Raw genomic sequence first — 14,658 nt, 5'->3', positions numbered from 1 at the left:
GCCAAAAAATATCTTTTTATTTATTTATTTATTTTTGCTTTTTAGGGCCACACCTGTGGCATATGGAAGTTCCCAGGCTGGGAGTTCCTGTTGTGGCACAGCAGAAACAAATCCGACTAGTAACCAAGAGATTGCAGGTTCGATCCCTGGCCTCGCTCAGTGGGTTAAGGATCTGGTGTTGCCATGAGCTGTGGTGTAGGTTGCAGACGTGGCTCAGATCTGGCGTTGCTGTGGCTATGGTGTAGGCCAAAAGGCTGTAGCTCTGACTGGACCCTTAGCCTGGGAACCTCCACATGCCATGGGTGTGGCCCTAAAAAGCAAAAAAAAAAAAGTTGCCAGGCTGGGGTCGAATCAGAGCTGCAGCTGTTGGCCTACACCACAGCCACAGCAACTCGGGATGTGAGCCACATCTGCAACCTACACCACAGCTCATGGCAATGCCTGATCCTTCACCCACTGAGTGTGGCCAGGGATCAAACTCACATACTCATGGATACTAGCTGGGTTTGTAACTCACTGAGCCATGCCAGGAACTCCAAAAACAGTAAAGTTTAAAACCTTTCCTAGGATTTCCCTGGTGGTCTAGTGGTTAGGATTCAGTGCTTTTACCACTGGGTTCAATCCCCGGCCTGGGAACTGAGATCACACAACAAGCTGCTGCACGTTACAACAAAAAAAAAAAAAGAAAGAAAGAAAACCCCAAACCAAAAAACTTTCCTCATTTTTGTACATAAATATTATATATGAATCCACATACCTTGCCAATAGCTTCAGTGTGGTGTTGTGTACATATCTGAAGTCGACTAACCCAATGTTGTCTCTCTTTAGCATCTGTGGCTAATAAAAAGTATATAAAAGTTATTCACATTTATATTTATTTTTAGAATACAATGAATTGTCTACAGCATGAAGAATATAGCCTTGAAAATCAATGATTGGTCCTTCTCTCCCTAGAGCAAATGTCCCTGAACAGAGGAAGGATGGAAAGAGGCCAAAGTATCAACCATATTAGGTAACACCATAGCTGGATGTGGATATTTCATATGGAGGACAAATTACACACAGCTAGGTGGGTATATAAGATTGACATGTCTTTACTTTCTCATAAAAATATGCTCTTCTTTAAAGAAATAACCTGTATAAACCATATGATGTGTACTCAAAACATTCTTTAAGCTCTCTAGCAGCATGCTCAGTTAGGATTGTCATTATACATTATGTGTACTAATTACATAAAAACATAAACTATATAAATTTAACTTATCTAAACAGAAGTTATACTTCATTTAATAAATATGAGCATTTTAATAAATCCCAATCATGTACATTAGTCACTAAAAACGACAAAGAAAGCATACCAACTAAATCAGGAAAGGAGGTAAAATATAACTCTGTGGAAGACATTTTAAAAAAATTTTAAGAAGTCTGTCTTTTTAGATTTCTCAATAATCAGGATTTATCCTACACATATTTCTCAGAGGGCCCAATCTTAAACAGATTTGAGCACTGTGCCACTTAAAAAAAAAGTATTAATTAAAACAGATTACATAAATCCTTACAGCAATTCCAAGGTTTAGAATATGGTGTCTGTATCATCAATGAGAGCAGTTTCTATTTCCAAAACCTAAATGAAAGCAGGGAAGTACACCAACTTCTCAAGGGAAGAAGAAAATCATACTATTAATTCTCATATTGTCATATCTCAGTCATACCTCTGAGTTTATACTGTTCCCCACTGGCAGCATTTACAGTGAAGGTGTGAGAGTCCTCATCACTGGGTGAGATTACAGCTCCTGCAAGCTGCAAAGTACCTCTGGGTTTCTGATTTCTAGACTGTTCATTCACAAAGTACTCCAACAGCCCAGCTTCATTGTTTAAAACAAAAAACCTGTAATGATTGAAAAAAAGTCATAATTTTAAAATATTTCCCCTGGTCAAACTAAAGCAAACCAAATTTTAATCATAAACTTTGGATGTTTAGCTATTAAAAAAAAAATTCAGGAGTTCCCTTCGGGGCGCAGCAGAAACGAATCTGATTAGTATCCTTGAGGATGCAGGTTTGATCCCTGGCCTCGCTCAGTGGGTCAGGGATCCAGCATTGCCGTGAGCTGTGGTGTAGGTCGAGGACACAGCTTGGATCCCACATTACTGTGGCTATGGCAAAGGTAGGCAGCTGTAGCTCCCATTCAGTCCCTAGCCTGGGAACCTTCATATGCTGTGGGTGTGGCCCTAAAAAGAAAAAAGAAAAAAAAATTCAAAAGTATTTCAAGAAGTACTTAGAAACTTACTAGTTTGAATTTCCTGGCAGTAAGTGTTACTGAAAATTCAATGTGTTTAATAAAATATATGAAACTGCGAGCTGAGAAAGAGACATTTGACAGGGAAGTGGCATACCAGATAAAGCAAAAAAGGAAACAAAGATACAGTATTCCTTCAAAGGAAGATTTCCTCCCAGAATTCATTAACAGGGAGGGAGGGTAAGTGACCCAAAGACAAATGGTAATGAGAATTTTTATTTAAAATTCATTGGAAACAAATCAAAACCTGAGCTCTGAGGTTAACAAATGCTAGGTAAGACATGAATCTGATTTAAGATTTAATCAGTGGAATAAATAATAAGAATAATGCCAAAGTACAAAGATTTTGTAAATGTATCATTCATTAAATAGGTCACAACTAAAGATTACTCATCCTGTTTAAAAATGAAAAAGCTGCAACAGGAGATGCAGAAGCAATAAGGAACCTGAAACTAAATAATGAAATACTGATACACTTTGGAAAAGAATTTGATGTTCTGATTAGGTTTTAGATAACTACTTTAGGAAATATTTAATTCAGATTCCAATTTAAGTAGTGTAATAGTTCTTTTCTTTAGAAAAAATACTAAAAAGTTTCTGTTTCAAAAAAGTAATGTTTGGGTTTAGGGTAATTTGGCATTCTACCTGTCAGTGTGTTCTGTAATAGAACCAGGTAGACAATTTGATCCAGTTCAAGTGCCTAGAAGATATTGTCTTAAGCAACAGGGCAACCATATCAACCATATCAAACTGGGAGAGAATGGAATCAGCCTTTTATTCTGAGAAAGAAAAAGAAATGATGAGAAGCAAGTAAAAAAAGTTGGAAGCGGCTGCCTAAAAAGGGAGATAGAAAAGCAAAAGACTATTGTTTTTCTTATTCATCTTTTAGCATACTCGTGATTTTTAAAATTATGTTCACATACACTAATTACATTTGATAAAAGTAATTTTAATATTTTTGTTTTAAACTTCCAATTCTTTACTAGAGGAGTTAAACATTCATGTGCTTATTGACCATATGTAGTTCTGCTTAGTGAACTGCCCCTCACATTTTTGCCTATTTTTAAAAGGACTAACATTATTTTCCCTAAGATTTGAAGGGATTATTCATTAACACAAAAAACAGCCACTGAAATCATCTGAAATTTCTAAATCATGTGACCTGTACTTAGTAATCTGCTATGATCTGAATGTGCCCCTCCCAAAATTCTCATGTGGTAATCTTAACACCTAAAATAATGATAGTAAGAGATGGGTTCTTTAGGAAGCAATCAGGTCACAAGGGTGGAACACCTTCATGAATGGGATTAGTGCCCTTAGAGGAGACCCAAGAGAGCTCCCCTGCCCCTTTTCGGCCATGTGACAATACAATGAGAAGTCTGCAATCCAAAAGAGGACCTCTACTTGGCCATGCTGGCATCATGATTGTGGCCTTCCAAACTCCAGGACTGTGAGGAATAAATTTGTTTTGTTTTGTTTTGTTTTGTGTTTTTGCCATTTCTTGGGCCGCTCCCACAGCATATGGAGGTTCCCAGGCTAGAAGTCCAATTGGAGCTGCAGTCACCAGCCTACACCACAGCCACAGTAATGCCAGATCCGAGCCTCGTCTGCAACCTGCACCACAGTTCATGACACACCAGATCCTCAACCCACTGAGCAAGGCCAGGGATTGAACCAGTAACCTCATGGTTCCTAGTTGGATTTGATAACCACTGAGCCATGACGGGAACTCCATAAATTTCTGCTCTTTATAAGCTACCCAGTCTGTGGCATTTTGTTACAGCAGCCTGAAAAGACTAAGACATGACTCTATTACAAAAAATTCATCAAGTAATTAGAGTTCCCGTCGTGGCCGTGGCGCAACGGAAACAATCTGACTAGGAACCATGAGGTTGCAGGTTCGATTCCTGGCCTTGCTCCGTGGGTTAAGGATCTGGTGTTGCCATGAGCTGCAGTGTAAGTTGCAGACACAGCTCGGATCTGGTATTGCTGTGGCTCTGGCGCAGGCTGGCAGCAACAGCTCCGATTAGACCCCTAGCTTTCAAACCTCCATATGCCATGGGTGTGGACCTAAAAAGACGAAAGAAAAGACCAAAAAAAAAAAAAAATTTCATTAAGTAATCGGAAGGGGTCTGCTATCAAGAAAGCAGTCTCTTGGTTACACTAAAAATCATTTGAGTTGTATGCTTCAAAGGGGCACTATATCTCAATAAAAGTGTTAACAAAAGGAACAAACGAAACAAACAAGAAAAAAGGACAAAAAAAAGAAAAAAGAAAAAAGGAAAGGAACGAATGAAGGAAATAAGGAAAGAGAGACATCTCTTCATGCTGTTCTAAGCAATAAGCCCAATTCATTGCAAACAATCAAAGGAAAAAGACTGGTCTCTTCTCTTAAAAGTAGTCATATTCAGGGAGTTCCCGTCGTGACTTAGCGGAAACGAATCTGACTAGTACCCATGAGTACCCAGGTTTGATCCCTGGCCTCACTCAGTGGGTTAAGGATCTGGTGTTTCATGAACTGTGGTGCAGGTTGCAGATGAGGCTCGGATCTGGCATTGCTGTGGCTGTGGTGTAGGCTGGTGGCTGCAGCTCCAATTGGACTTCTAGCCTGGGAACCTCCATATGCCATGGGAGTGAGGCCCTAAAAAGCAAAAAACAAACAAACAAACAAACAAACAAAAACATAATCAATTTAGGAGTTCGAATTGTGGCTCCTTGGGCTCAAGATATGTTGTCTCTCTGAGGATTCAGGCTCAATCCCTGGCCTCCCTCAAGGGTTGCTGCAACCTGTGGTGTAGGTCACAGATGCAACTCAGATCTGGAGCTGCCATGGCTATTGTGTAGGCTGCAGCTGCAGCTCTGATTCAATCCCTGGCCTACGAACTTCCATATGCTGCAGGTATAGCCATAAAAATAAAAAAAAATTAAAAGTTGTCAGTTCAGGAGTTCCTGCTATGGCATAGCAGATTAAGGAATTTCCATATGCCATAGGTAAGGCAAAAAAAAAAAAAAAAAGTAGGCAATTCAAAGATAATTTGGAGAATGTTTGGAAATCTCAAGTTTGCCATGAACACATATTTCTTATTTCTAAAGTATTACCACAAATTTACAAGATGGGAGGCACTCACCTAGATATACCAAAAGTAACATCAAGGAGGGATTGGTAAAGTGATAGAAGTGAGCCAAAACTGATAATCTAACACAGATAATGCTATAGACCCAATGGCAATATACAGCATTTTGGGCTTTCAGTACATGGATTAAACCCCAATGTTCTTCCTTCATCCCTTCTCTGGGATTCTTTTACAAAATGTGTGGATTGGGGAATAGAGTGACAATACACATAGTGAGGAAACTTAATAGCAAAAAAGCTATTTTGCCCAGAAAGGTATAGACTATGTGTTTTGGTTTTTTTTTTTTTTTTAGGTCTGCACCTGAGGCATACGGAGGTTCCCAGGCTAGAGGTCGAATAACAGCTGCAGCTGCTGGCCTACACCAAAGCCATGCCAGATCCAAGTCGAATCTGCAACCTACACCACAGCTCAGAGCAACACCGGATCCTTAACCCACTGAGCGAGGCCAGGGACTGAACCCACATCCTCATGGATACTAGTCAGATTCGTTAACCACTGAGCCATGATGGGAACTCCTTGACTTCCTTTTTTCAAAAAAAATTTTTAGGAGTTCCTGTCGTGGCACAGTGGAAACAAAGCCTACTAGGAACCATGAGGTTGGGGGTTCTATCCCTGGCCTCAATCACTGGGTGAAGGATCTGGCGTTGCCATGAGCTGTGGTGTAGGTCTCAGATGTGGCTCGGATCTCGTGTCGCTGTGGCTGTGGCTGTGGCTGGCAGCTGCAGCTCCGATTCAACCCCTAGCCTGGGAACCTCCATATGCCCTGGGGGCAGCCCTAAAAAGCAAAAAAAAAAAAAAAAAAGTTTAATGAAAGGTGGTAACCTTAGAGAAGTACCCTTTTCACTTCAATGGGAATGATCCCCTTCTATGTTTTTTTGTTTGGTTTTGTTTTGCTTTTTTGCTTTTTAGGGCACACTTGAGGCATACGGATGTTCCCAGGCTAGGGGTCTAATAGGAGCTACAGCTGCCGGCCTAAACCACAGCCACAGTGACACGGGATCCGAGCCATGTCTGCGACCTACACCACAGTTCACGGCAATGCCGGATCCTTCACCCAGTGAGCAAGGCCAGGGATGGAACCTGCAACCTCATGGTTCCCAGCTGAATTTGTTTCTGCCGCGCCACAACGAGAACTCCCCCTTCTATGTTTTCATATTCGGCTTTGACCTCTTATATTACCTCCAACTTCTTGCACATCATTCTTATTTGAAAGCCCTACTGTTACTTCAAACTAAACATGGCCCAAACTGACTTCTTTTAAAAAAGATGACATGATCATTAACGCTTCAACTATTTTTTGAATGTTGGAAAACCATTCTTTCATACACCATGTCCCATTTTCTAGTTGCTTAAGGTAGAAAGGCAAATTCAGCTCCAGTTATTCCATCATAGCCAAAAGCAGAAACCTCCAAGTGACATGTTTTAAGAAGCAGCATGTTATAATGCAAGGAACATAGATTTGGGAGTCAGAACTATATGAGTTCAAATTCTAGCTTTATCACTTTTAAATAGCTTAAAAACACAATGAGATATCACTTGACACCCATTAGCATGGTTATTATTAAAACACACACAGACACAAAACTGCAAAAATAGTATTAAGCATTGTGAAGATGTAGAGAAACTGGAATTTTTGTGTACTGCTGGTGAGAAAGTAAAATGATGCAGCTGCTATAGAAAACAACATGGAAATACCTCAAAAATTAAACACAGAATTACCACGTGATCTGGCAATTCCACTTCTGGGTACATTTACAGAAGAATGAAAGCAGGGACTTAAACAGATATTTGTATACAAATGTTCACAGCAGCATTATTCCCAACAGCCAAAAGATGGAAGCAACCCAAATGTCTACTGACAGACAATCAGATAAACCAAATGTGCTCTCTACATACAAGGGACTATTATTGAGTCTTTTTTTTTTTTGTCTTTTTGCCATTTTCTTGGGCCGCTCTCATGGCATATGGAGGTTCCCAGGCTAGGGGTTGAATCGGAGCTGTAGCCACTGGCCTACGCCAGAGCCACAGTAACGCTGGATTCGAGCCGCGTCTGCAACCTACACCACAGCTCACGGCAACGCCAGATCGTTAACCCACTGAGCAAGGGCAAGGATCGAACCCGCAACCTCATGGTTCCTAGTCGGGTTCGTTAACCACTGCGCCACGACGGGAACTCCTATTATTGAGTCTTAAAAAAGTAGGAAATTCTGGGAGTTCCCGTTGTGGTTCATCAGGTTAAGAACTTGACTAGTATCCACAAGAATGCAGGTTTGCTCCCTGGCCTCAATCATTTAAGGATCCAGTGTTGCCACAAGCTGCACAGGTCGTGGATGCAGTTTGGATCTTGGATGCTGTGGCTGTGGCTATGGCTCCAGTTCAGCCTCTAGCATGGGAACTTCCATATGCCACAGGTGCAGGCCTAAAAAAGAGCAAAAGAAAAAGTAAGACATTCTGATACACGCTACACGGGTAAACCTTGAGGACATTATACTAAGTGGCGTAAGCCAATCACAAAAGAACAAATATTGTATGACTCCACATACATGAGGTATCTAGAGTAGTCAAATTCATAGAGACAGAAAGTAGCATAGTGGTTGCTAAGGACTGGGGGGAGGGTGGAGTTATTGTTTAATGGGTACAAAGTTTTAGTCTGAGAAAATGCAAAAAGTTCTAGAGATGACTGGGGGTAATGGTTGCACAACAATGTGAATGTATTTAATGCTACTGAACAGTATGCTTTAAAATGTTTAAAATGGTAAACTGATTTTATGTTTACTTTAGCACAATTAAAAAAAGTTTAATCCCCTGCCCCACAACTACCAATTACACGAAGTATTTAAGATAACTGGTGCTGCTACTTATGGATTGCTTGTTTGACCTTGGGCTGGATATTTAAACTTTCCAAGGTCCCAGAAAAATTTTGAGAATCCTAAATAGGCACTTAACACAATCTCTTTGCTGTCCGTTCCAAACCACCCTAAAAGCCTAACCACTGCAAGCACACATAGAAGCCCAAGGCAAGTGGACAGAAGAGTCTAATCTTAATACAACAGTAACTTTTGAGGCTTTTGGAGGTGGCAATTTGAACAGATAGTAACTTCCCCTACCCCTAAAAAGAAGAAAGTCATCAGACTTCTAGAATATATGGTAAATCTTTCTCTAACATGTTCCCCAGCCATATTTATACTGAAGTATTATCAGAACATGAAATTATCAGGAGTTCCTGTTGTGGCTCAGCAGAAACGAACCCAACTAATATTCATGAGGACTCGGGTTTGATCCCTGGCCTTGCTCAGTGGATCTGGGATTGCTGTGAGCTGTGGTGTAGGTCACAGACGCAGCTAGAACCTGGCACTGCTATGACTGTGGTGTAGGTCGGCAGCTGTAGCTCTGAATTGACCCCTAGTTTGGGAACTTCCATATCCCACAGATGCAGCCCTAAAAAGAAAAAAAAAAAAAAAAGGAAAAAGAAAAGAAAAAAGAAATTATCAGCCCCATTTCTGCTCTCTCGGGAGAAAATGTGACAGAATAGTCACACTTACCTGTACTGCCACCCAGTGACGAGGTTGGTGTACTTCATTAAGTAGCCATACACATTTTCCATGTGATCACTGTTTCAAAAAGATCAGAAAACATCAAAGTCAGGGAAAATTAGAAGAAATTCCAGGAAGTTAACCGTACAATTTAAAAAATAACTGTAGACAAATACTTTTTCTACAAATGCCTCATATTTACTTCAGAAATAAAATTTATAGATTAACTGACAGAGCTATTTAATTCCCCCTATTTCAAATCCATAGGACTTTATGGATTCTTTTTTCTTTTTTTTTGTCTTTTTTTGCCTTTTCTTGGGCCGCTCCCTCGGCATATGGAGGTTCCCAGGCTAGGGGTCCAATCGGAGCTGCAGCCACCGGCCCACGCCAGAGCCACAGCAACGCAGGATCCGAGCCGCGTCTGTGACCCACACCACAGCTCATGGCAATGCTGGATCCTTAACCCACTAAGCAAGGGCAGGGATAGAACCCGCAACCTTGTGGTTCCTAGTCGGATTCGTTAACCACTGCGCCACGACGGGAACTCCATTTTATGGATTCTAAAAGAACCCGAGTTCTTCAAAACAAGTATAATACCCCATAAATTATTATACAATATTTCAAATATAAAACTGTTACATAAGTATAAAATTACATAAATGTGAAACAAACTTACTATAAATATAATTATAAATACAATATTTTATAACTTAATTCAATACTAAATAAAATCCAGGAGTTCCCATGGCTCAGGAGGTTGTGAACCCAACTAATATCCATGAGGATACAGGTTCAATCCCCGGCCTTGCTCAATGGGTTAAGTATCTGGCATTGCCACAAGCTGTGGTTATGAGAGATCAGGCGTTGCTATGGCTATGGGAGACCCGCAGCTGCAGCTCTGATTCAACCCCTAGCCTAATAACTTCCATATGCCATAGGTGCAGCCCTAAAAAGAAAAAAACAAATAAGTAAAATCCAGTTTTATTGTTCTAGAATAAACTAAAAAGGTCTCTAGGTTGAACAGTGCTTCCTCACTTCTCTGGTGGGACATGCTATGTCTTTGATTCTTTGGGCTTCCAAAATGAAGGTCCCGGCTTTGGGGGGTTTTTTGGGCTGTGCCTGTGGCAACATGCAGAAGTTCCCAGGCCAGGGATCAAATCAGTGACCTGAGCCACAGCAGTGACAACACTGGATCCTTAACTTGCTGAGCCACCAGGGAACTCCTGATTCTGATGAGGAAGGTCACAGTGGTGACCCCAGACAGGCATGAGGCAAAGTGCTCACTGCAAGTCTTGCCACTGGGAAGATTTATTCGGGACCTGTATTATTAGCCTTACTACAAGTGAGTTTCTTTACTTCTTGTCCCCTTTTCCCATTTATTAGATATTTTCTGTTATAGTGGTTCATAGAAAACACAGTATCTCATTGATACTTCTTTTCTAATGCTTTAAGTTTCCTTATGCTTATGAAAAGATACTAAATCTACAACTACACTGAATATTTTTTTTTTTTTGGCCACATCCATGACATGTGGAAGTTCCTAGGCCAAGATCAAACCTGAGCCATAGCTGTGATCCAAGCCACAGCAATGACAATGCTGAATCCTTAACCTGCTGTGCCACCAGGGAATTCCTGATGTATCTTTTTGATATATGTGCTTCATTTTTTATTTTACAATTTACATTAAGAATTCCTTTTAGGAGTTCCTGTCATGACGCAGCAGAAACGAATCTAACTAGGAACCATGAGGTTGCAGGTTCGATCCCTGGCCTTGCTCAGCAGGTTAAGGATCTAGCGTTGCCGTTTGCTGTGGTGTAGGTCACAGACTCAGCTCAGATCTAGTGTTGCTGTGGCTGTGCCTAGGCTACCAGCTGTAGCACTGATTCAACTCCTAGCCTGGGAACCTCCATATGCTGCAAGTGCAGCCCTAAAAAGCAAAAAAAAAATTCCTTTTAAACTCAACTAAAGTTTTAACTTCATACAGATAGTAAACATTTGTTTTTCCTACTAGTCCTGAAACACAGGGCTTATTTGGTAAAATTGCAGCTAACCAGCATCTAGGAAATGGGAAGTATTAGGCAATTGGCAACCTTTAAAACGTGGACACCAAAAGCAAAATCAAAGGTAGAGCTAACACAAACAACAGAACAAAATTTTTTAAAGATTTAGATTAATTTGAGTAACAAATGAAAAGAGATAAAGATACTCTCTCAGGCAAACAAAATGACCAAACTGACTCTAAGATTCTAACAACTATTTTTATAGGAGAGCGAGTAGGAGGATGCCTCAGGGATAAATAAACTCAATGTTGGGTCCCTTTCTAATCTCATTTCTTCAAAGTACTTGAAAATAAAGATCAAATCTGAGAATAAAGAACTGATCCCATGACCAAGAAAATGTCTTGGGTTGTTGTTTTTTTTCCCTGTATTTCTCTTCCATTCTAAGGCTAGTAAACAACAGTTTACTAAGTGAAACTGCTCAAGTCCTTTTGGTTTCATGATGTCACTAATCTCAAGAGACAAAGGTTGTCAACTTCTAAAATGTCAACACAAAGCTATGATAATTATATATCTATTCTGTCATGTTAAAACTGACACTACTAATTTGAATTCTCATTTCACTATCTTCTAAAATCCACATCTGGGAGTTCCCACTGTGGTGTAGCAGGTCAAGGATCCAACATCTTCACTGCAGTGGCTCTGGTCGCTGCTGTGGCACAGGTTCGATCCCTGGCCTGGGAACTTCCACATGCCAGGAGTGTGGCTGAAAAACAAAATAAAATAAAATCCACATTTGGAGGAAGGATTCTTCTCCAGAAACCCAACCCACTGGATTTTTGCTATAGGTCCTCTACTTCTAGCCCTAAGTCACAGCAAAGCTATTTCTTTCAGTTCCATTGGTACTTGAAAAAGCAGAGAGATACTTTTGTTTGTATGGCACTCACATTTTTCCCAAGCTGATAGTCTATAAACCCAAATGATAAACTGAACAATATGCTGAGTGGCATTATGATGTTTGAGGTTCATCTCCTCCTAGGTATCTTTTTTTCCCCTTTCCTTTTATGGCTGCACCTGCAGCATATGGAAGTTTCCAGGCTAAGGGTCAAAAAAGGTCCTTAACCCACTAAGCCACAATGGGAACTCCCCTCCTAAGCATCTTAATAATGACTGTTTGACTTCTGAAATCTCCATTACTATCCTTCATATTTCTCAATTCTTCTTTGTTGGATTTAAAGAAGATCCTTAAAAGTAGAAATTTTTAAAAATCAAGCTACTTTTTTGAACATTTTCAAATCCTTTTATTTCAGTTCAACCCAAGTGCTCAGTACCTTCTAAATGCAAATCACTCTGAAAAGGATGGGGAAATAAAAAGGCAATTCCTCTCCATCCCAAATCTATTATCTAACATAAGAGAGGTGTATCTCCTTGTAGAAAAAGAGGAGAACCCACTGGGACCCTGTTTTTAGCTGTCACTCAAATGAAAATAGTTTTGTTTTGTTTTGTTTTCTCTTTTGTCTTTTCTAAGGCTGTACCAACAGCATAAGGAGATTCCCAGGCTGGGGGTCGAATCAGAGCTGTAGCCGCCAGCCTACGCCAGAGCCACAGCCACAGCAACGCAGGATTTGAGCCGTGTCTGTGACCTATACCACAGCTCGTGGCAATGCCGGATCCTTAACTCACTGAGCAAGGCCAGGGATGGAACCGGAAATCTTATGGTTCCTAGTCAGATTTGTTAACCACTGAGCCACGATGGGAACATCTTTTTTTTTTTTTTTTTTTTAAGATAGTATACTAAAGACACAGGATTCAGTAGCAACTAGGCTGAAATGATGGTACTTGAGTTATCAGATGTGAAATGAGAATGAGAGTAAGAGTGAGAGAGAAGGGACAAGGGGAACACTCAGATTTCCAGCTGGCACAATTGTGTAGATACTCACGCCTTCACTGAAATGGGGATCATAAAGGAATTTCTGGATTTGTTCCAATTTAACATATTCAACTTAAGGGATCTGTGGGACATACACAGGGAGACAGCCAATGGGGTAGCATGATTTGGACTGAACACACAGATGCTGGTGGTATCAGCATATAAGCACGTACCTGGCATCTTCAGCCATGAGAGTAAATAAAATCACCTAGGAAGTATTATAAAATGACCAGAGAAGGGACAGAATCTAAGAGAGAACCAAGACTAAGGAAAAGTTTTAAAGGCAAGAGGAGTACAGAGAAGAGGAAAGAAGTAGCTGAGTAGTAGGAAGAAAATCTGGAGTACTCAAGTAAGTTTGTGGTCAAGAATGTTTAATACTATTGAAGGGTGAAGGAAGATGAAGATTGAGAAGTTTCTATCAGATTTAACAACCAAGAGGTAATGGTTCAATGGAATGATGGAGGCTGAGCCAGTGCGTAGTAAAGAAGAGAGACTGGGAGAGAGAGAAGTGGTTAAGGGAGTGTAGGCTCAAGGCAAGGCAGTTCCAAGTGCCTAACAGGAAGGAGACAGTGAATGGAGAAAGGCTCCCGACTCAGGAGATGGACAGAGGAAAACTGGGGAGAGGTGGGCTCCAGAGCCCAGGCAGAGGAATTATTGTTGGTCACCTTAAGGCATTTAATTACAGGCAGGAATTCATGTAAGCTGTAGCAAAAGAGGTGCCAGTTAAGCTAAAGTTAAAAATTCTTTTTTTTTTTTTGTCTTTTGTCTTTTAAGGGCCCCGCACCTGCGGCATATGGAGGTTCCCAGGCTAGGGGTCTAATCAGAGCTATAGCCACCAGCCTATGCCATAGCTCACAACAAGGCCAGATCCTTAACCCACTGAGTGAGGCCAGGGATTGAACCTGCAACCCCATGGCTCCTAGTCAGATTCATTTCTGCTGTGCCACGATGGGAACTCCAAAAATATTCCCACTTTCTATCAGGCAAGAACTGTCCTCCAAAAAGGCTTAGTTTTGGTTCAGTCCCTTGATAACAAAAATAGCATGAAGGGAACTGCTTAGCTGAGGAAAAAGAAACTGGCAACAGATGGGATTTTCTGCAACACATGTACCTCCTTCTGCTATAAAAAGATATTCTACAAAGCAGTGACTGCTTCTTACTCATCCTAGCAGTCCTTAGAGCACCTAGTATATGGCCTGGGATATAAACAGATGTTCAGCGCATCTCTGTTGAATGAATTAAGCAATGGGAAGACAGAGCGGACTTTTTCTATAAAACCACAAGACAACTGCGGAGCCTGCAAAAATAAATAAATAAATAAATTCATAGCCTGTATACTCATCCAATAAATCCCAGTTAAAAAAAATTCTACCTCTGGAGATCCCATGGTGGCTCAGGGGGTTAAGAACTCAATGTAGTATCCGTGAGGATGGGGTGGATCCCTATGCTTTAAAAGTGGGTTAAGGATCCTCGAGGCGGTAGGCTGCAGATGTGGCTCAGATCTGGCTTTGCTGTGGCTGTAATGTAGGCTGGCAGCTATAGCTCTGATTCAACCCTTAGCCTGGGAACTTCCTCAAGTGTGGTCCTAAAAAAAAAAAAAAAAAAATTCTACTTCCGACTGTGTCCGGGGAGACTCCCTCCTTCCTGCTAAGAGTCTTTAAAATGTTAATGCTCTCTGGCCCAAGAATTTCATTTCTAGGTATCCAGACAGACAATTAGAAATACAGACAAAGGAGTTCCCGTCATGGTGCAAGGGAACCCGGCTAG

At 40.8% G+C, this 14,658-nt stretch overlaps 1 protein-coding gene across 1 annotated transcript in view; it reads right to left on the bottom strand.

The window, feature by feature from the left end:
- Positions 1-14,658, bottom strand: part of OSBPL11 (oxysterol binding protein like 11) — a 92,845-nt gene that overhangs the window by 64,744 nt on the left and 13,443 nt on the right. The window contains exons 2-4 of the mRNA XM_047790372.1: positions 8,974-9,042; positions 1,713-1,888; positions 758-837 (exon numbers count right to left, since the gene is read on the bottom strand). Coding sequence (XP_047646328.1) covers positions 758-837; positions 1,713-1,888; positions 8,974-9,042 — 325 coding nt within the window. The remainder of the gene's footprint in view (positions 1-757; positions 838-1,712; positions 1,889-8,973; positions 9,043-14,658) is intronic.

The sequence above is a fragment of the Phacochoerus africanus genome, chromosome 1, assembly GCF_016906955.1.
Source record: "Phacochoerus africanus isolate WHEZ1 chromosome 1, ROS_Pafr_v1, whole genome shotgun sequence".
Lineage (NCBI taxonomy): Eukaryota > Metazoa > Chordata > Mammalia > Artiodactyla > Suidae > Phacochoerus > Phacochoerus africanus.
Note: the sequence above shows the minus strand (reverse complement) of the source record. Positions and strands in the feature narration are given on the sequence as shown.